The 24,208-nt window shown below is 28.3% G+C and overlaps 1 protein-coding gene across 1 annotated transcript in view; it reads left to right on the top strand.

Annotated features, from left to right (window-relative positions):
* LOC107452254 (harpin HrpN) overlaps positions 1-23,371 on the top strand; it is a 93,703-nt gene extending 70,332 nt beyond the window's left edge. Inside the window, exons 2-4 of the mRNA XM_071181372.1 lie at positions 14,873-15,094; positions 17,266-17,535; positions 22,233-23,371. Of these exons, the coding sequence (XP_071037473.1) occupies positions 14,893-15,094; positions 17,266-17,519 (456 nt within the window). The 5' untranslated portion in view covers positions 14,873-14,892 and the 3' untranslated portion in view covers positions 17,520-17,535; positions 22,233-23,371. The remainder of the gene's footprint in view (positions 1-14,872; positions 15,095-17,265; positions 17,536-22,232) is intronic.
* The last annotated feature ends 837 nt before the right edge of the window (positions 23,372-24,208 follow it).

Below are 24,208 nucleotides of genomic sequence, written 5' to 3'. Positions count from 1 at the left end.
CGTATGTATATATATATATATATAAATATATATTATAGACCAGTAAAAAGACGAAGCTTAAAACGCTCTAAATAGAATGTAGAATGGGGGTAATATAAAACAAAATTTTGAAAACTGAGATGCTACACTGAAAGCAAAGTATGCGTGGCTATGTAGATTGTTTTCATTTTGTTTTGTAGTTAAAGATGAAAGCAAATAAAAGATTACACAATAAAAAAGCTTTAGAATATAAATAAAAACAAAATAGATGAAAGTGATGCATACCATTTTATTTAAATATAAATTTATCCTTTATCGAAACAAAGTCAAACTTTGTTTTTCAGAAAAATAAGAATCTCTTACAGATTTTGGATTCATTTTGTCTTAAGGCATAAATGCTTAGTTTCAAAATAAATGTGACAAAATAATAAAAAAATTGCATTACTTTTACGATAATTTATGAGTAAATCCTGGAGAAAAGATTAAAATATTTTTATTAAAAATATATCAAAATATAATTTTGAAAACTTAATTTGAGCTTTCGCTTTCAAACATATAAATTTTTGACGTTAAAGATACATCATATTACTAATTAAATGGCATTTGTTGTTACTTAAATACTGGCAAACTAGATGTAAAGTTAAAATTTCTGTAATATATTGCATTAAAAAAAGTACTAATGATCACAACGCATAATATTCACAATGCATACACAAATTATTAAAAAGATTGGTACGTGGAAAAAAGTTTTCAAAGCATTTGGGAATTAATTATTATATCCTTGAAAAGTAAATTTTTGTATTAATTGCTTCTTAATTATCATTAAATGAAATAGTTTTTGCATATATTAATGTTTACTTCAGAACATTTGTAATTATGAGAAAGTATATGGCGACAGCTTGAAGCGATTACTCACAAATTATTCAGTAAAATACATGTCTAACTTTTTATTCTCTTAAATTTCGTTAACTGTTTCGCGTGGCTTGAGAAGACGAATTTTTATGAAAGCGACGCATTTTAATTGAGAGCGAATCCAAGAAGCTATTTAAAATAACTGCTAGGAAATAGCTCAAAATTAATAAATTACTATACTTAAGGTTTTTTTCAGTCCATTTGAATATTTCAGATGGATTATTCTAAAAATTCATGATGTGTGAACGTTGATATCATTTAGAAAAACAAATAAAATACTATATCTTGAATATTATCGCAGTACTTTCAGGACATATTTTTAAAAAAAATATAAAAATATAAGCCAATCATTTTGAATGCTTCATAAGCACAGTTAAATAACTTTTAACAATACATTTTCAAAAATTAATCAAATTGTTTGAGTTTTTAAAGTTTAAAGAAAATTAGAACTAAATATATTTGAATGTTTTTCAAACAATTTGCATATTATTTAAATTAAAAATATAATTTATGCAATCAATGCAAGAAATCTTTACATACATTTGCTTATATATTAATTAAAAGATTTTATTCTGTGTAAAAGCAACTGAACATTAGCCTAACATCACTTATAATTTCTTAAATAATGAAAGTTTCTCAGAAATGCGTCTTTTTCAGTGAGTTAGGAATTGTGTGAATTGTTTGGTATTGCAATACTTAACACATGTGAAATAAATTTAATTTAATACATTAACAGCAATTACATTTATAGGTTTTATTTTAATTGTTATTGTGGCTGTTATGGGATGGATTATTTATCTAAAAAGTTTGTAACTAAAAGTGAACAGATAATTCAGTTTACAAATTTTATAATTAATATAGAAAAATTACGAATGTAATTGCAGTGCTGAAACCTAAAGAGAATCTTGATTGAACTTTAAATGCAAATCCAATTTGCTTAGTTCTTTTTTCTTCTAGCAATTTGAGTTTGAGGTGAAAATGATGGTATTTTCAGATTTTTATACTATTTTATTATATACTCTAAAGTTCAAAAATTCAAAATTTTTTATTAGAAATGTTTTCCTACACTGCTAGAATTTCTATTCTAAAATTATAGTAAAGTAACCGGGAGCAGTCTGTTCATCCAATTAACCATAAACTTTACTGTTAAGAACATTTTTTACTTTTACAGTTTCTAAACCGGTTACCATTAGTATGATTAAAACACCATAAATACAAAATTATACTGTTTTTTACCATGTACAATTAGCATGGTTTCAAAACAGTAAAAAAGTAAGTTAACTGGACATAGTTTTGCAGCTTTATGGTGCTGTCATCGTATGAGAGTATCGTATTTTTAAAGCCCAGAGTCGCAAATCGGAGGAGTGCAGTATACTGGAAACTCTTCATTTGTTGAAGAGAAAAGAAAAAAATATTATGGTGCCAACGCAAGGACTCGATCCCCCGTTCTGTCGGTGATGCTATTGACAGACTACCACTGTAGGCCATTGTGTGTATCTGGTTGCAAGAAACTAAGTGGCTTCATTATAGATGGGTTTAGTTGATGCGATTAAGTTCTGGTTGTTTAGCCGTATTAGGTGAAAGCAGTTAATAAACGGTGTTTCTCACAGTTGGCAGTTTGAATACCATCTTATTTGTGGCTATTTGACTGTTTTGTTTAGATATGGTGAAATAACAATTAAGTAAATAGTTAATGAATAATTTATTCTGAGAAATTTCTAACAGTGTAGTGTAACATTACAAATTTAGCTATTAATATTTTTTTTTCATTTCAAAAGCGTACACATATAAGAATGCACAGTTACTATTTCATATAAATAATGGTATTGCATATCTGGCAATTAGGATTTAGTTGACCTCTTGCGAAAGGCATTGAAAATAATTATCCAGTGTTTGCTCATTCCATATCTTTCAATTTGATGTTCAATTTCAACATTTATCAAATTTAAGATCAATATAATCTAACAAGTATTCTTAATCTCAGCCGGTCTCAAACATTGCAGGAATTCTCTTGATCCATCCTTTTTTTTAGCTGGCTAGATTTTTTCAAAGAAAATCTTCCGTCAGCTACTGTAAAAACCTCTTAGCCTGTTTCAAGCAATGCAGAATTCTTAATATTTTTAATCATTCATCTGGTTGGATCCTTTTCAAGGTAAATATTCCGCTTCTTTGCACGTCAACTACCATAAAAAATTCTCAATCTCTCTCAAACAATGTGGAATTCTCTTGACCCTTCCATAACTTGGCAGTTAAATCTTTTTCATGGTAAATCTTTCGATTCTTGGTAGGTGAGCTATGTTCCATAAAATCTTCTTAGCCGTTCTCAAACCACGCAGAATTCTAATGATTCTTCACTATTTCGACAGACGTATCTTTGCTAGTGTAAACCTTCCGATTCTTGGTCCGTGAGCTGTTGTAAAAAAATCTTAGTCGATCTCAGACAATGCAGAATTCTCTTGATTTTCCATTATTTTCCTAGTTGAATCTTTTCCAAAGTAAATCCTTCATTGCTTGGTACGTCAACTCTCACAATTCTTAGCCAGTCTCAAACAATGCAGAACTCTCTTAGTTCTTCATTTTTTTAGTCGACTAGATCTTTTTCAAATAAAATCGTCTGTTTCTTGATATGAGAGGGACAATAAAAATTTTTTAATCAGTCTCCAGCAATGCATAGTTCTGTTGAATCTTCATTATTTAGCTGGTCGAATCTTTTTCAAAGAAAATAGTGAATTATCATAAAAAGTTCTTAGTCGGTCTCAAACAATGCGGAATTTTTTTGATTTTTCATTAGTTGGTTTTCGATTGTTTTCACAATAAATCTTTCATTTCTTGGTACGTGAGATACCATAAAAAATATAGTACAATTTTAAACCTAATACAATAAACAGCTTTAAAAAAACTTATTGTATTTGTTTGAATAAATCTCTATAAATATACAAATTTCAGTGCTATATTTTTGAATTTAAAGTACTTCAAAATAATGTAAAAATTATTCGAAATTTTCTTCATTAAATGTACATTACCGAAGTTTTTATTTTATTTCAAATGTAAGTTTTTTTTAATTTTTATTTTTAAAATCTTAAATCTTGTGAAGCGTTTCAAAACTATGTGTAACCTGAAAGCTATGCAGTTTCGCAATAATAATCAACAATGCTAATTCTTCTCATCTAGAAAAAATCATGGTAACCCATTATTTCTTGAGTCACATGTTGCGTGCAGTTTAATGACAGAAGAGATATACTTGAGAATAAAAATAGGTATCTTTTTCCGATGCTTGTGAAAAGTTACTTTATTGATCGCTCTGAACACGCCACTAATCTATTTCTTCAACTATTCGATCAATGTCTTCAACAATCACCAATGAACTTTAGTTACAAACAACTTTGAGGAAGATGAATACGCTAACCATTAACAGACATTTTTTTTTGTGTGGAAAAACTGTTTTGTTTGCATTAAATTTGATTTAGAAATTGAATATTTCTATCTTTTTCAAGTCTTGGTATTTACAGTCTGTTTTTTAGTTTTCACATTTTTACTAGTTATGTTACTAGTTAGTTACTGTTACTAGTTATGGTTTAAGTAGTTGTTACTTGTAATAAAATTTATTATAAGATGATTGTGTGTAGTTGGAATGGAAAAAAACGTGAAATAAATTCTCGTCTAGACTGCATTAAAATAAAAACAGCAGTTCAACGTCAATAAATAAAATAAATTAATAAAATATGTAAATGAAATAAATAAATAAAATAAATAAATTAAAAAATCTCAATTCTAAATTTTTAGCAATTTTAGTTTTTCACATTTTTAAAGTTTAGTTTTGCATGAAACTAATTTTCTGTAAGAATAATCACTTCCTCAAAATTGTGCTTTCATTTGCTTATATGAATATCATTTTTAGCAGTTTCTACGATTAAAAAAAAGCGTGGATCAGACAGGCATTGCAGGTGGTAAAAAATTTAATAATTCATAAGTTGCTTATTCATAGCATAATCCATAGCATATCCATCCCATAAAATTTTTAAATGTATTAAAATTATTTTTTAAAAAAAATACTATGTCGTCAACAGAAAAAAATCCTTAGAGATTTATATTGCATGAAAGGAAAAAAAAGTAATTTATGTGAAAAAGCACATAAGCTGAAATTCTGTTTCCTTCTCTTAATTTTCTCATGACTTTTTAAATACTGTATGGAGAAGGATGAAATTTTTTTATATGTTTAAATTTTATTAAACAAAAATAATCACGACTAGTTATTTTATTGGAATTTAAACCTCAAGTTAAAGGAACTACAATATGGAAAAGAAGCTTAAAATAACACTCAATATGTTATAAACAATCTTGCATGAATAATACTTTATCAAGTTACTTTATAGTAACTTTTAGATTCTTTATCAAGTTACTTTATAGTAACTTTTAGATACTTTGTCAAGTTACTTTATAGTAACTTTTAGATACTTTATCTAACTTTTATTTGTCCTTCAAAACAATTATGGATCAAATTATGGTACTAAGTACCGGTACTCAACGCATCGGTATTTTTTAATTGTAAAAACCATTTTTTCCTGAACATTTTACTGGACGAAAAATCTGATATACAAAAAATCTGATAATAAAAATCTGATACAAAAAGTCTGATAAAAAATATGGCATAATATTTCACGGTAAAAATGAGTTTTGCGGTAAAATGGATTTTACGGACCATGCAACCAAAGTGCATTTACTTTATTTCATAATTTGATCCGGAATTTTTCATAGTGTTGTTTTTGACAATACATTCAATAATAAATTATTTCTGAACTCATTTTTTTCCTTTCAAACTATTTAATATATTTAGTCTGTAAAATTTAGTTAGTTAACAATTTCAACACTATAAGCTAATGTTCCATTACATATTACCCTTATTATTTATTCTTAAACGCTGAGGTCTTTTTAGAGTTGGCGAAACTGAGCGATTTTCTATTTTTCCAGGTTTTGAACTAGTTTTCAGGATGGGTCTGTAAATTTCATAACAACACTGACCCAGATTTTCTTCACCACTTACAAGTCTCGTGGCCTTGAACTTCCTCTTCACTTCAGTGAGCAGAGAAGACGGTGATTTGCACCCCCCCCTCACTTTTCAGCATCTTACCTGGAATTTAAGATCAGCGGAGGGTGTTCCTCCTCCTTGTTTTCTTCATTCGGAAGTCCGCAGGAGAATCAATAGACAGTTACTAATCTAGCTATGCACTGATGATGACGCAGGATGCACTTAAGATATTTCAGCAACACAAAGACAAATCTAAGTGATATTTAATTCCAACTTACTAGTAGGCAAACTGCGAAAAAGGAAAGGTTCTAAGAGAGCTGAATTGCTTGTTTTTCTTTTCTCTCTCCTTTTTTTTAAAGTGCTTTTTTTTCTTTCTAAAATACCTTTTTTTCTATAATGTACTTTTAATTAGAGAATTGCTCTTTTAAATTAGTCGAAAGCATAATTTCATCACATAACGTAGCTCCAACAATAAATTCATTTCGTTTGTATACTGTTCAGATTTTTGTTACATGTTGAATCACAATATCGATGCAACCTTAGAAGCTATCGTTTCCATTGTTACAATCTTAATAAGAAGCTAAATTTTAGCATTAAATCTAACTTTTTTAAATTGCTTGCGTGATATGATTGTTAAACTTGGATGATTTGAGTTGTTAATATAGTTGTGTTAGCATAGAAGTGTTTCCATTATTTTGTCCAACCCATGTATAATCTGGTAGTCAGAAAAAGCTCGGTTGTTAAATATGAATCAATTGTACCGAATGAATGACGTTATCTATGCACATCTTTCANCAGTAACAAGTTCAATAAGGTGTTGACCCGCCTCTAGCCTGGACACAAGCTGCCACACGGCGTGGCATAGATCGATAAAGCTTCCGGATGGTCTCTTGCGGTATTTCCGGCCAAATTCGATCCGATTGTCGAACGAGGTCATCAACATTCCGTGCCAGATGCAATCGCCTTCCCATCATATCCCAGACATGCTCGATGGTAGAAAGATCTGGTGATCTGGCAGGCCAAGGAAGAGTTTGACAAGCTTGCAGACAGTTCATAGCAACACGTGCTGCATGTGGTCTGGCATTGTCCTGCTGAAAAACCGCCCAGGGTGCTGCAAAAGGAACGGCAGCAAAACGGGTCTTAGGATGTCGTGGACGCACCGCTGTGCAGTAAGTGTACCTCTAATGACGACCAAAGGGGTCCGGCTGTCAAAGGAAATGGCACCCCAGACCATAATGCCTTGTTGAGGGCCGGTGTGGCGTACAATAGTTAAGGCCGGATCCCCCCTCTGCCCTGTGCGTCTCCAAATACGTCTTCGATGATCGTCAGGACACAGTTGGAAGCGGGATTCGTCGCTAAAGACTATACATCCCCAGTCGGCATCAATCCAGCCATATTTGCTCAAAACATTCATGAATACGAATTTTGAAATTTGATATGTGTGTGTGTAAAGGTTCGCATCAGGGCGTATTCTTTTACGACAACAAGAGACACATATCAAAATAAAGAATAATTATCCTAAGATAAAAATCACTCTTTATAATGCTTCTATGCCTCAGTTTCAGTAACAGTTTTATTAGACGAAAACAATTTTTTCCCGTATCATAGCTCCAGCAACAATTTCATTTAAATCACAGACTGCACAAAGGTTTGTTGCATGTTAAACCACAATCTCGTTGCAACCTTACAAGTTACGGCTACCACTGTTGCAACCTTAATAAGAGGCTCGGTTGTACCATCAAATCTTATTTCTTAAAATTGCTTACTTGATACGCTTGCTCAACTTGAATTGAATTATAGTTCAAATTAGCACTTTATTAAGTTTGTGGCAAATTTGCTCCGTATTATTGTTATAAGTACCGATATTATCACTTAACTTTGAATTAATTTGTATTTGCTTGATTTGGAATTATCATAAAAATTCTTTTTTGGAAGGAGCATATAAAAAATTTAAATTATTAAAAATATAAATAAACATTTTCTTCTTAACTCTTAAACAACTATGTATTTAATTATTTTAGAGACATTCCATTGATAATTAAAGTTTTAATGTAATATCAAAAACAAGCATGTTAGAGAGAAAAAAAGCATAATTTTTATTCTGTATCCATCCGCAGAAAGAAACACCAAAGCGAAACTTTTTCTTCCTTACATTCACCTCAAACTTTTATTGGGGAAAAATAAATGAAAAAAAGTCTTTTAATCAAGTGAGGCAGAACACTTTTAATTATAAGTCCAATATACAACCAATCCCTTTTCAATAGCGTCACATCCTCTAAGTCCCACTTCGTAGAATTTTTTTTTTTTACCAGAAATATTATTGCCATGCAGTACGGTAATGTTAACAGGCATGGATTTATCTTTTAAAAGACTCACTTGGAACATTTTTAATAAAAGTATTTTGCAAAAATATGAAGTATTATTATAAAATGAATATTTTAATTACCGTATATTTTGGTCTTTGTTACAAAATTACATTTTTTTTTCTTTTACCAGAAATGCCATTGTTAAACAATACGACAATTTTAACAGAATTTTTTTCCCTGTATAATCTATTATTGCCTAAGTTAATAATGTTTAGATTCTAAAAGCAAAATTGTTGTCTTTTTATTTCTAATGAAAATTAAGCATCACGACTGCAACTTTCTCTCTGTGACTTTATACGGATATAGCAGGCATGGTTTATCTTTAAAAAAAACTCATTTAAGGCTTTTTTAATAAAAATACCTCACTACATATGAACTGTTATTAACAAACGAAAGGTTTAAATACCGTTTATTTTGGTTTTTATTACCAAATTTATGTTTTATTTTCATTAATTTTTTTAGCAGTTCTTTGTAATTCCCTACAGTATGGCAATTTTATTAGATTTCTTTCCTCCATTATTATTTTTAAATTATAACAAAACTACTAAACTAATACTAACTTTTTGAAAATTCTGGTTAAAAAGATTTAAACAGCATTTCATATTATGTTCGATATTAAACTCAAGCCTTTCCTCACCAAATTTTTAATTTATATCTTTCAAAAAAATTAAAATATTTATAACATTTATATGCTAAAAGTGTTTTTTTAAACGGAAATACTTTGCGGTATATTTAAAAAAAAGGATTATGTGTCAAGGGCATGACAATGTTTTAGTTGAGTTATTGTTTTTAAGATGACTTGCAGTTGTAAAGCGGCAGTTCCCAATCTTTTACTGCTGAGGAACCCTCATTGAAAAACCTTCTTTTGGGGAAACCTTGTTTTTATAAAATAGTACATAAAAATACTTAAGAACCTATTAACCAATAAAAGACCACTCATTTTAAAATATTTAAAATTAGAAATGAAATTCTTCTGTCCTTTTAATATATATATATGAATTGGCAGTCCCCAAGCTAAAAGTAGTTTAATTATGAATTTATTTTTGGTGTATATAGGTCGAATTATGGATTTCGTTAAAATGACTTGAAATCTTAATTTGTTGGTTACATGAAATTAGTGCTCTAGTCAAAGTTAAATTGGCAGAAAATACCATGCAGGGTGCTGAAAATTTTGACCAGTAATTTATATTTATTATTATTATTATTTAGAGAAGTAAAAAGAAAGTTCAAAACTTGAAGCAATAAGAAATCTATTAGTGCATAAACAGTACGTTAACTAAATATTTAATTAAAAGTTTACACAAAAGCAGCCCTATTTAGAATTTTTTTTTGTTTTAATTTATAGTAATATATTTTGAAAATTACTTTTTTTCAATTCTTTCTTGTAACTAAATACTTTTCTGTAATTCACTTTAAATTTAAAAAAAAACCTCACTAAATTTTTGTCTCAAAGTATTTAAATTAGTATGAAATTAAAATTTTTGATGAGGAAATGTTTAATGAATAAAAATAGTTTGTTTATAATAAAAATATTATAATGTAAATATTATAATTCAAATATTATAAATAATGTAAATATTATATATGTCTGTTAATAATATAATACATATATATATGTTACCAGTTATTTATATTTATATTATCTTATTGATAATATAAATATTATCAATAAGATTTATAGTTAACGATATTTAATTATATATAATTCTGTTGAAACATGCAAATAACGAAGTGATATAAATTTAGAAATCTTTTCAGCAAAAAAAATAATAATAAATAAAATATAATAAAAAATAAATTTTTTTATTTAGTCATTTATTTTTTAGTAGTTTTTCTACCCTATATGAAAGGTCAGTCAACGTGTTAAAAGAGCTAAAAAAAGAAATCGAATCAAGTTTCTAAACTCCTCATTCTTCAGCTGACAACCTGTTGCCGAGGGCCTTATAGAAAGGTAGCTGAATTCCTAAAGAATAACGAATAATTTAATCTGTGTTTTTTTATAATTCTAATGTTTAAGAAAACTTTTTTTTTCTAGAAATAATTTTTACATTGAAACAATTTTTGACTATATTTTGTTTTCAAAATTATTGCATGTTAAGGTAAAGGTACATGGTATGCAATTTAACTAAAAGATTTTTTATTTTATTTTCCAGAGTCCAGTGCATTGCAAACAATTCAAATTTTGGTACAAAATACGAATCTCAGGGTGCTGGCCGTAAAATTTCGCCGTAAAATCCATTTTTTTCCCGGAATATGATGCAGAAAACAGATTTATATACCGTTAATGTTTTAATAATAATTACAATAAAATCACTGAATCACTACAATTAAATAAACACGACTAAAAATTTTTACATAAAAATTTTTGAAACAATTACCATGTATTATTTTATGGTAAAAACTAATTTTAAGGTAATAGGGATTTTACGGATGATGCATCCATAGAGTGCAGGTACTTCATACTGTATTTTGATGCGGATTTTCTTACAGTGTGTGCAACCTGTTTCTTTTTGTTTTTTTTTTCTTCAAAAATTATCTTTAAGCAACTGCTCTGATTTCAAACTATAGAATTACTTTGTGTGAGCATATTTGCTACGTAGTTTTAAACTTGTTTCATGATAAAATCTGTGATATCAAAAAAGTATTGAGATAGGTCGCTGAGAATTTCTTCCCCTTGTCTAAATTGAGAAAATGGCCTCACTATTGAGTGGTGCTTACATTTATCTGCGGCGCTCTGAGCCAAGAAGTACTTTCCCCTTTGAGGTGCTCTTTTGTCAAACGAAAGGCACACATTCCTGACTTATTTCAAAAGGCTCATGACTGGCAAGTTTATCTTGTCCTAGTGTCATATAAATTATCAAATAAACATATAGATACAATACATAAACATATAGGTCATATAAACATATAGATTGCAATTTTCTGTTAATCATTAATTTAAAAAAATATTTAAAATGTTTTATGTTCTTTCCACATAATAGTATCAAATTAAGTTTCAAATCAATTTTTGTTTAACAAACTTTTATGAACAGATTTTGTGTTAAAAGGCTTCTTAACTAAAAACTAATAAAACTGTTTTAAATATTTGAGTACTGGCTGTCTTTTTTCTTTATAGGAATTACTTATTCAATTATAATTTACTTTGATAATTATGAAAGTTGTCTTAAGCAGATTTTTATTTGTTGAAACTAATTATTTAGATTCTACTCTCACCAGCTGAATTGTACTGAAATCGTAACAAAAATAAAAATAGAATTCGATCTAGATGTGGGAATCAAATTTAATGAAATCAAATCAATTTTTGTTCAAATTTTAATTTAGAAAATTTATTTGAATTTCTCACAGATATAGTACGTGTGAAATTAATTTTACTTATTCGAACAGGTGGTTCGTGCGCAGGTCGTCAGGCTACGAAGCGGGGGTGCCATCCCCTCCGCAGAGGATCAAAATTGTGATGGGATGTCTTCGGATCATCCTCCGGGATGTTTCCCAGACCGTCGCCAATAGCCCATTGTGCAGCTTTAGTGCGACGTAAATTAACAACAAAAACAAAAAAACATCGAACAGATGGAATAAGTTCAATATTTCATATAGTTGCCTTTACTGTTTATTTAAATAACTAACTTAATTATGGGTTATATTATGTAATGAAATCTAACTAAAATAAAAATAAAACCTGATGTGCATGTATGTATTAAATACAATGAAATCAAATAAGCTCAGGTAAAAATTGCAACAATAATAATAATAGAATTTATTTGTACACCTAATTCTAAAATTAAAAGAAATTTTGTTTAAGTTCGATCGATTAAATTTATGTAAATCTTATTTTTCTATAATTTAACTGAAGAAACGAGTTCGATATTTCGAAAAGTTGTTTTCTTTGTCTGTAGAAATTAATCGCTTAGTTAAGAATTGCTTCAAAAAACAAATATGGACATATGAAATAAAACAAGAAATAAATATGGACAGCAAGAAAAAATTTGAAAAACAAATATGGGATCATTTCGCTGGTCACGAAAAATTTTTCGAGTCATCTTGCACTAATCGCTGATTTAAATCTAAGAAAAATAAAAGATTAATCCGCAGTTTTTCCTCATGGAGAAAAAAATCTAGTAAAATAACCATACTGTTTGATTATGACAGTTCAGATAAAAATACCCGTAATTCTAGTTCATAAAACCGAAAAATACGGTATTTAAACCATTAATTTGGTAATTTTTCAGTTAATATGGTAGAGGTTTATTGGAATGTCTGTTTTCCAAAATTATATTTCTTATTAATATACATTATATTAAAAAAAAACAGAAAATTAAATTTAACCGAACAAGTCATACTGTAATATACCATGATAAAATTTAAGAAATTAAGATATATTAAAAAACCATAATTTATGCTTTGTCAAAATCATTACCAAATGCTACGAAAAAAAGTTTTTTGGTTTTGGAGCTCATTGAGCCAAAAACACGATAAATTTTTGCCATATTCTGGTACTTTTGAAAAAAAATTTCCCAGTGCTGGTATTGAATTTAATGAAGTGAAATAAATTTTTGTGCAAGTTACACAATTTGCGAACATGCAATTTTCTTGCAAAATATCACATTTTAATATTTTTTGACTACTGAAACATATTCGATATTATATCATTGTTTCGATTGAAATCAATAACCTAATGGCAGATAAACGCATATAGACTTAAAAAATCCTAACTTTTGAAACGACAAACCGTTCAGATTCTACTCAAAACAATAATGGACTGAAATCGAGTATCATAAAAATTAAAAATGGAATCCGTTGTAGGTATAAAATTTTGTGAAATCAAATAAATTTGAGCATGAGTTACAATTTAATAATTTTAAGTGCATTTTTTATTTACAGATGCGTCATGAAGTTTTCCATTTTCAATACAAAAAAAAACAATTATATACTTTTAATTGTAGTCATCTCAGTCTATAGAACTCACTTACTTAATAATGAGCTATTTTGATAACGGATCTAGACTTTAAGGATCCTCTCTCTTGTCACGACAAATTATTCAGATTCTACTCGCACTAATAACGGACTGAAATCCCAATAAAAATATAAACAGAATCCGATGTGCATCCAGGTATGACGACTAGTAAACATGCCCTAGAGATACACATCCGAGATCTTGGATAGTTTTGATTTCTGACGTATGCATGACGTAACTCAAACGCCAACCCAATAGCCTGGAAGGGAATATCTTCCGTTACCTGTGAAAAGCGTAAACTGGTGAACATCCTAGCATCTTGGTGACATGAATCTAAGTTATCTCATCATTTTGACCTCAAGAAAGGTCATTCCGTAGGTAGGCCGCTATAAAAGTGCCGGTTACACACGCCCTCAGCCATTTCAAAATCGCTAGCTCTCGCGCAAACACTTGAGCAAGGGAATTCATCAATTGTTGCCAACAGGTGAGTAGTAATTTTAGGAAGAAAATGTTCTTTCCAACATTATCACACGAGAAATTATGTGGAACTTTATGGATATAGTGGAAAACAGCATCGTGTATGGTGATCTTTAGGATAAAATGCTTGAGGATTCGGAATTTCTTTTATCATATAATTCAATTAGGTTTCTATAACTTTATGATGAATATAAGTTTTTTTCTTTTGGGTATTTTAGCAAAGGAGTAAATATTGATTTATGGAAAAATTATTTGCTTTATGGTATTTGGATATAGATTTTTTTAATGAAGAATATGCATCTTTTACGATTAAATACTTTCTATCTGAAAAATTGATAAGTATTTTCGAACGTTATTTTCTTAAAATTATGTGAAAAAAATTGAATTTTATCATTCTATGAGGTATAAATACTATAGTGAAAGGAATAAACTAAAATCAAGTTTAATAATTTCCATATGTGAGGAAGTATTTTTATTATCCTCCAATCAATAAATTACATTTGTTTACAAAATTTTTAAACGTATTTTTCTCTTGAAATGTTAAATGTGACTTTTTACTAATGTTAAATGTCCAATATACTTTGTTTATGTAATATAAGTTATAAGTACTTATAATATGTTTCGTAAAAATCAAATAATCATTACTATTATAGGTATTATCAAAAGCTAATTAATCAAATGATTTTTTCTACCCATAAATAAGTTTTATAAAATGTATAGGAGTTTTTCTTTCTTTATAAAGCACTCTGGCATTCAAAAGTATTAGCCGCAAGACTTTTTAAATACTTTTTTGTAATGCATATCCAAGGTAATTTAAATATTAGTTCGCAATAACATACGGAAACTTAAAGAAGACTATCATAGAGATAACGTAAGAGATTACATAGAGATTTAATAGATTTATTTAAAATTCTAGATTTTTTTCAACTTTTACATTTTTAATTAAGATTTGTTTCCATAAACAATTGTATAACAGCGTGTTATATAAATCTTGTACAATCAATCCAAAAAATACATAATAATTTTTAAAAAAAATTTGCTACAATCAAGTAAAGATAAATCTTCAAATTTTGAACATTGAATAATTTCTTTATGGTTAGGAATGTTAAGAATATTTTATTTTAGAAGTACTTTCATTTGTAAAACAATGTTTTGTTTCAGATTTTAATAAAAAAAAAAACATGGGACGTATTTCTAACTTTTTGATTGCTGGTTTATTCGCTTTCTGCACTGTTGTGTTAGGCCAACACACATCCTCTCAACAGCATGGTCAGCAGCAACAACAACATCATTCTCCAGCATACCTCATTCCTAGTCCTGTCACTAGACAATCAGGTCTAGGAGGAGCATTGAGTGGTCTTGGGGGTTTCGGAGGTGGACTTGGTGAGTTCTATTCTTTTACAATGATTTTTTTCGATACTGAAATTGACAATCTTTTTTATTAGATTTTTTTTATGAATTATTGTTCATATTCTGTTCGATAAATTTTTATGTGGGTTACAAACAAACGTACAATACGTTATATAATGCCAATAATTTTAGATAACTTTATTAATCTTTAATATTTTTTTAAATTAAATTTTGACCATGTAACTGATTTTTTAAAAATTTGTGTATCATTTTTTGTGATTAAACTTAATCAATATAATTAATATATTTTTAATATATATATATAAATTAATATATTTTTTACAGTTTTTATTCAATAACTTAGCATAAAATGATTCAGTAATTAATTAATCTTTAAAACAATAACTATTGAATAAACTATCGATATTTAAGAAGCATTTATTGAAAAAATTTATATAACTTACAATTTCTTTAACTTTGCTTTATTTCTTTGTTAATTTTACTTAAAAACTAACCAAAAATATAATGTTTATTTGAAATAAAAATTTTAAGTCTGTGACTTTTTAAGGGATTTTAAATCTAATAAAGCTTCTATGATTTTATAAGGAATCAAAAAAATCTGTATATAAGTATCTATAAAATTATCTATAAAATCTATATCTTACTATCTATATACTTATAGTTATTTTATTCGGTAACAGATAATTATCATGAATTTATCTCACTATTAGACATATTTTATTTAAATACTTAAAAGTACGATTGTACATTAACTGGTACATTACACTGTTTTTATTAAAATGTTCAATGAATAAGTTAAAATAATTATATTACTATTAGCATTAATTGATTTTTAAATTTCATTTTTGTAACTAGTGTTAAAATTTTTTTTCAATTGTTAAAAAATTATGAGAAAACGTTTAATTTAATTCTTTTTTGAATTGGATTGTAATGTATAACACATATTTGCGTAGATTTTCCAAAATTGAAATGTATTTTACTTAATTTAAAAGATTTTTACTAAGACACCTGTTTTAAATACTCATTACCATCACCTTTTGAGGAAACTTGACTAAAAATACAACGGATTTTCCTTGAATATAAGGAAAATTTTAATTTCCAATAAAACGTTGCTAAAAATAATTTAAATCCATAAATTTTAATACTCATTCGTATAGTACCCTTGCATCCCATTTACATCCATCTCCTTAAACTTTATAGATATTTTTATTTATTTTTATATGGCAAAATTTATATGGTACTTAAATGATTTTTATAAACCAAATATTTGGTTATTAAATTATTGTTTAAGTACTGAAGTCAGATTTGAAATTGAAGTTAACATGTAAGAGAAATTTTCTAGACAAATGGTGTTTTCATTTGACGTTGCATTTATTTTGTTTTAAGAAATTAATGATTGCATTCACGCAATTTAATAGTGAATAGCGAGTTAAATTTATTGCGTCAATATTTCTTTAAAGTAACGTGGAATTTCTTTTAAGTAAGCCGCGTTTCTAATTCAACAAATTTAAATTTGCTTTTTTTTCTCCTTTCACCACATAAAAACTGTATATTTATAGAATATTTGTATGATCATAAACATTGTTAGTTAACCCTTCACAACGCACTTTTTGAAAGTGCAGCCACACTGGGAGCTATATTTTTTGCTTCTTTTATAAAAGTTCTTGATGTTACTCAATTGGTGATATCAAATTTGAAATTAGTTTAGTTTGGAAAGCTACCCGGTAATTTCGGTTTAGTTTATTTTTTGCTTGAATGCACAAGTTTATGCAGAACATAAAATATATAGTTAATAATTATGTTTATTGAATACAAAAATTTAAAATCTATGACTGCAAATAAGTTTCTATACACCTGTCTGCCCCTAACACTTAAGACAAAAAACATACGACCTTAACGTATCTCATCAAATGCTATAATATATTTTTTCCTTCTTCCTACCACTCCCTACATGGCAGAGAAGTAGAGATACTTAATTTTCACTGGAGGGAGTTTTAAATAATTCCTTGTGAAAATATCTAATTCGAGCTGTAGTTATAAAGACATTTAAAGGGACACGGGGGAGGTTTAACAATAAAACAAATGATAAGCAGTAAAATAAATTATAATCACTTTAGATAAAGTTATGATAAATAAAACTAAATGTAGTTAACAATATTTTATTAATTATTTTTACATTTTAGGAGGTGGTGGAGGACTTAGCAGCCTCCTTAGTGGATTAGGTGGTCTTTCTGGTTCCTCCATGTTGTCCACAGCTTTGCCACTTTTGATGGTTGTAGGCCTGGGTGCGATGCTATTGCCTGTGTTGGGCGGTGCCTTCTTCCGTGAAAGTCAAAAGAGAGGGCTGCCCAGTGTAAGCCCTGCATTCCTAGAAGGCGTTACTGACATTCTAGAAAAATTTATCAAAGCTTTAGACAATGTAGAAAAGAAGTACTAAGCCACAATCTTATCAGGTAAATAATTAAATATGAATGTCACTTATTTCCCCGAATTTTGGATCACTCAACGATCTCGACAATCTCGACTCACTCGACAAATAGACTGGATCATTACCGATAGATGGGCACATTTAGTGATAGTTGGGATCATCATTTACAGATAAATGGGATCATTTAGTGATAGTTGGGATCATGATCCACTGATAGATGAGATAATTAGTGATAGTTGGGATCATCATTCACTGATAGATGAGATAATTTAGTGATAGTTTGGAACATCATTCACTGATAGATGAGATAATTTAGTAATTAATGGGATCATAATTCACTGATAGATGAGATAATTTAGTAACAGTTGGGATCATAATTCACTGATAGATGAGATAATTTAGTAACAGTTGGGATCATCATTCTCCGAAAAATGGGATTAATCAATGACTCTCATAATTAAATATAAACATTTATTTATCACTTTTTGCTAATTAGTATTTAATTTTGTTTGGTTGATTTTCTGTATGATTAAATTAGTTTTTTGTACTTGAAGGAAGTATAATAAATTATATTTTAATGAATTAAATATTTTACGACTTAATTATCTTCTGGAGCAGGCTTCTTATTTGTTTGTAAATGTTTTTCTCGACATCAATAATGAAATTTATCAATGTTTTGACAATAATCCATTCTATCTGATAATAATCCAATTTATCCGTCCATGACAAAAACTATTTAAAATCTATAAATTATTCTTTCTATCGGTAAATTATCCAGTCTATTTGTCAAATGACCCTATCTATCTATCAAGGATTCAAAATCCAGGGAAATATTAAACTGTTTGAGCAATTAATTGATTACTAAGACTTAATAATATTATGGGTCTCTCTAGTGCTAGATAATAACGGAATTTTTTATATATTATATAGAAATATCGACATTTTACTTTTTTTCTTCCAATTTAACTAATTTATATTAATTTTTGCATTAGCCAATATTATTGTAACCTAAATAGAATTTATAAACATTGAAAGTTATATCTTATTCAAAAAGTATCATTATCGCTGATACTAGCTACATTATATTATTTAATATCTCCGTTGTTGATAATGATCACAATAATATCATTATAGTTAATAATTATACGTTTGATTTCGATCGAAATGCATTCCCGATATATCATAGATACTTTTTAAAACTTCGTTATCTAGATGTTTAAAAATATTGATATTTCATGCTACATCGATGTATCATTCAGCTATAGAGTTTACCTACATAAGTATCGCTGAATATGCTGTTGTGTAAGAATGTGCACAACATGTGCACTAATTGACTTACATGGTCAGTTTTTGTCCTTAGAATCACCGAGTATTTTTAATCACTTTGTAAATGTCATGCTCAGAGTTTAAGATAAGTCATTTTCATTTAGTTAAATAGTTAGTGAGAAAATGAATTAATATTAATTACAGCTGTTAAATTTTAATATTTAAATCCTAGTGAGGATTGCAACAAAACTACATTTCTATTAATGAATTGAATAAAAAGAGTTAGATAAAAAAACAAGTTGAATTTAACTCCAATTATCATAATTGATTAAATCCTAAAAACCATACTTTTAGGATTAGTAAGTATATAGGCTGCTATTCCTTTCATTGAAATTAAAATATAGAGAATTTTCCCAATTGTTCCATGCAATTTTAGTTTACGAAGTATTTTCATGCATAAGAAATAAGTTAAAACATAAAATATTTCCAAGTTGGCCAAATTTCGACTGTATAATAATAATACAAGTATTTTAACTAAAGTTCATTTGAAAAATCAATTTTTCCAATTTTTTAAATTAAAAATTCAGCTAATTATTTTATCCAAAAAATGTAAATTGCAGTATTTAAAATAATTTTCCTTAGAATTAATATTGTTCATATAAAATATAATATAATATAAGGCTGTTAAGTATATTTAAAATTCTTATGATGTATGTTTGTTAAAACGAGTTTTCAGCATGATTATAAAATACACTTTCCAATATATGGCCTCCTAGCGCTATTATTGTTTAAGAAAAACTAATAAAATTTGGTATAAAGCTATTTTTAGGTATAGATAGTGTTTAGAAATATTATCTAGCTATAATGGTTGGTGAGAGAATTTCAGATTTAAAAAAGAAATCTCTTTTTTTTTAAAATTAAATTGTGATCCCTATAGTAAATAATTTTGGAGCTGAAATGATTACTTTAACATTAAAAATAGCTGTGTTATGCGGGAAGCTTTTTTTAGTATGAATTTTTGATTTGTCAGTGATTCAGCTCTGCTGAGTGCGTTATTGCCACGGCGGTAAAGAAAAAGAAAGCACATAGATTTGTTAGCTGTATATGGTTCTCTTCATCTCTGTCTGGCGCATCCCAATTTAAGTTAAACTTATTTCGCTGAAAATATCACGTTTCAATGATAAAAAAAACAGTTGTTACCGTTTGTAAATTTCAAAATACTGATACTGTAACCGCAATCGTGAGTGTGGCATAATCTTTTTTTTAATCTTAATTAAGAACATATTTTAAAATTCTTCGACACAAATTTTTATTCCGTTCGCTTGGACCATTATGCCTGCTAGGTTATATGTCGGTAAAGTGATTTTACTATCATGCTGTATTTTTCTTTTATATCTAGTTTCTTAAAAGATTCTAGGTGATAAATGAATAGTCTAAAGTAAAACAAACCGAACTGTAGCCTTCTTCCTACCTAACCTAAAAATCTGTAACCTAAAAATTCTTTTGGATTCAAAGAAATTTTAACTGATGACGTTAAGTAAATAATTTAGTGAGAACAAAGAAAAATTAAAAAAATAATTTGACCAACTACACTGTTCAATTTTGGTGCGTGTTAAACCATATCATCTTCCCTAATTATGAGATACATGGTTGAACATGGACAGAACTTGATTATATGTCCTTACCTTACTCAGTATCTTATTAAGGTTCAGAAAATTTGTACCCTATTATATCTAACGGTACAGACATTATGCTTTACCAATTTTTCTAAATGTAGTTTCCGTTTTTCAAAACTATGCAGCGATTCAGACAGCTAAGTGGTTAAATGGGGCAATTTTTGCTAAATAAGTCGAAATAATTTTGTTGTTCAAGAAGTGTGACACCTTAGTATAGCCTCTTCTATGAATCCGTGGTACGTGAGATCCTTAAAAGATGATTAGTTCGAAATGGATCATTGAACCCTGTGTCATTCTTCATTAAAGTTGATGTGCCCTATATTTTGGCCTCGATACATCAATGATAAGCAATAACCTTAGCCTCGATTCATACCTTCGGGGTGAAGAGTTCCGGCTCACTACCGGTGTGTTCTTCATCGGAATGCATCCTGAATATCAAGGTCATTCTTCAATTCAATTTCCTTTACTGATCATATCCGGACTTGATGATCTCCTTCGATATTTGATTGATACTTCGATGCCGGAATTTTTAAATCACGATATATCGATATTTCTTGATATAACACTGTATATATATACATTTGCTTTTAATTTTTTTAAATATTGGTTTAGAGTTTCGTTACACAGATAACATTTAACAACATTAGCGAAAAAGAATGAATATCACATTCATTGATTATCGAAGATAGTTGGGTTATTATCGCGTTTAATAATTAGCGCTGGTAGGCAATGATCACCATCATTTAACCACAAAAAAAGAGAAATAATTAAATAAAATAAAAAAAGTAAAAATTTTTAAAATCCTGGACCAAATTTAAGGAATTACATGGTAGAATATCACTCACGTAATGAAAAAAAATAGTATACATAGCAGTCTTTACCTTAAGGGAATTACATAAAGACAATTTTATATTATTTTATAATCGTCGTTGAGCAACCCACCCAATTTTGAGTTTACGTCTGCCAAATGTTCAACTTCGTGGAGGGCTTTTAGATTAAACTAACTCGCATTTGCGTTACGAGAGGAAAACCACGAAAACCTCCCACGGTTGGCCTGATGGCAAGGGGACTCTGAATGCTTCTATCACTAAGGATATTTTGCATCACCTCTGTGGTCGGTGCGAGTTGGTGGCGGAATTCGTATCAACAAGCCATCGCCGGGCTTCGAACCCGGGTCATCTCATTACATAAAGACAATTATTAATTTTCATTTGATATTATAAATAATTAAGTAAAGTAGTCAGAAATATGGAATACAATTTTAATTCACTGGCAATTATAGAAGCTAAGAAGTGCACAATTTTACCATTTATGCAAGTTATGATTAGTTCTCCACTCGAAAATACATAGATTTTCAGTTTGGAAAAAATAAGGTAAATTTTAGAGGGTCAAATATCGGGCCATTATTTTACCACCTTGATGATAGGGCGAGAGAGCTTTGTAGATTTCTAATAATAATCGCTAATAACAATCGCTTTAGAAATGAAGATAATCTTTAATTCTCGGCAAATTTTAATAAACAAGATTTATGTACTGTGGTAATTATCATCGGAAGATATCGATGTACAGTATTTCGATATATTTAATTCCCAAATGAAATTATAACACTGACGATAATAACATATTCGATAATTATCGTTATAGAAAAATTATCAATAAATATCTCTTTGTATACAAAATTTTTTGAAGTTTAAAAAAATTCTCAAACAAAAACAAATAATTTTAAAATAACAGTTCAACTTTAAAATTAGTCTTAATGTTTTTATGATTTTCATTTCAGGAGATGTATAGGTAGGACAGAAGAGCTTTTCAATCATGCAAGAAAACCATCTTCTGATATTCAAGTTCCATTTCTTTTGTGACGTCATTCCATAGCCTTGACGGCAGGGACTGTTTCATCATTGTAATTTATATTACCCTCGGACCAAGCGGGTCTTGCTCCGTTTTTTTTTTTACAAAACAGTATTTATAAATAAATGTTTCATAATCAGTTTTTTAGTATGGTAATATTTAAAGATTTAGGATATAGTGTTTTTAATTAAATTTCTTATATTTATCGGAAAACATAAATACGTTTGAAATGAGCAAGTGGTTCTGTGCAATAATTTTGTTAAGCTGCTTTTGCTTGTGCTTAATGTCTATGTTACTTTAATTTTGTGACGTTTAGGGTCCTTAGCCAATCGCTTTTTTTCTTCTATGTGGAAATGGCTAGTTTTGCTTCTGCTTAGTTTAAAAATAAAATAATTTAAATGCTGGTAAGCTTTTGCACGTTAAAACTAGGGCTACCATTCTATTACTTCTACTTGTACATATTAATCATGATTTTGCTTTTAAAAATGCTTATTGCTTTATGAATAGTTGCATTTCTTACTGTTTCGTCCACTAGAGCTTGTAGTTAGTAGTTGCTTTGCTTTAAACGCTTTTAGATCTGCTCTAAATTTAGTTGCTTGCTTGCTTAAATCGCAGCAATTGTTCTTTAATTAATGTTGCGCTCACTCATGCTATTGTTTTTGTTTTCTATCTTTAAACTGCCTTATTTATTGTACAATGCTAAGAAAATATCCATGCATCATGTTAGTATTTATAGATGTAATCAGTTTTAAGTGATTTTTTAGAATTTTGCATATTTTCTTGTGTCGATAAACTTTTTAAATGCAATCTAGAAGTTAATATCGTTGAGCGAAATTAACTTCCAGAAGATAATAATTATTAAAAAGCAATAAGCAATGTTATTATACGAAACTGAGCATTTTGAATCGAAATCATTTTAAAACGGTTTGCATCGGTATTTATTTGTCAATGTCTGTGATTGTGTACAATGTGTTTGTCTTCTTTGAATTTAATAGAATAGCCAAATGTGAAATTGTGTGAATTCTACAAAAAAATGTATAGTGGTAATTAATAAATTTTTCAAATGAATATTGAGTTTACTTTGGTGTTCATTTTAAAATGTAAACTATTATGTAAATATTAAATTTAAGACCTTGTGTCAATTATTTCTGGGAAATATATAATTTTATATTTTACGCTTTAACAAGCGTTAAGTTATAAAAAATAATGGTTAGGGTGCATTATAAACCACTTTTTCCAGAATTTATAAATTCAAAATGGTGAAAAGTTACCCTTTTGGGGTTTAAAGTTTCATATTTCGTGTCAAACAATTGAATTTCGATTTTTTTTGAAAGCATAAATAAAAGCAAATTTTCGTCTTCATATTCAAAAATGTGTAATTTGGAATATATTTATAGAAATAGAGAATTATACGTTACTTGAAATAAAAAATAAATGAAATAAAAGAAAGAATAAATTCAATACAAGTTTTCTTCAGAGGACATGAATTCATATTAATAGCTATTTAACAAAACAAGGTGTTATTCGCCTAACAAAACTCTATAATAAATAGAAAAACTGGATTCAAATTCAATGCAGAAAAGGCAAAATTAACTAATAGACCAAAACTGTACAAGATATACAAGTAAAAATCTCAAAGGAACACCGGAGATAAATACATACTAAATCGTATCTAAAATTGAATATAAAGTAACGGAAGAAATGATTATACACGAATGCAATTTTTAGGTTTTCTGGAATATACACTGTAAAAAATTCCTGATCAAATTACTTTAGGTGCATCATTCGCAAAATCAGTTTTGCCATAAAAAAAAATTTTACTGTAAAATATTATACAGTAAAATCCATTTTCACCGTAAAATATTATACCGTAAAATCCATTTTCACCGTAAAATATTATACCGT

The sequence above is a fragment of the Parasteatoda tepidariorum genome, chromosome 5 (assembly GCF_043381705.1).
Source record: "Parasteatoda tepidariorum isolate YZ-2023 chromosome 5, CAS_Ptep_4.0, whole genome shotgun sequence".
Classification (NCBI taxonomy): Eukaryota; Metazoa; Arthropoda; class Arachnida; order Araneae; family Theridiidae; genus Parasteatoda; species Parasteatoda tepidariorum.
The sequence above is the reverse complement of the archived record's forward strand: the minus strand, read 5'-3'. Positions and strand labels throughout refer to the sequence as shown.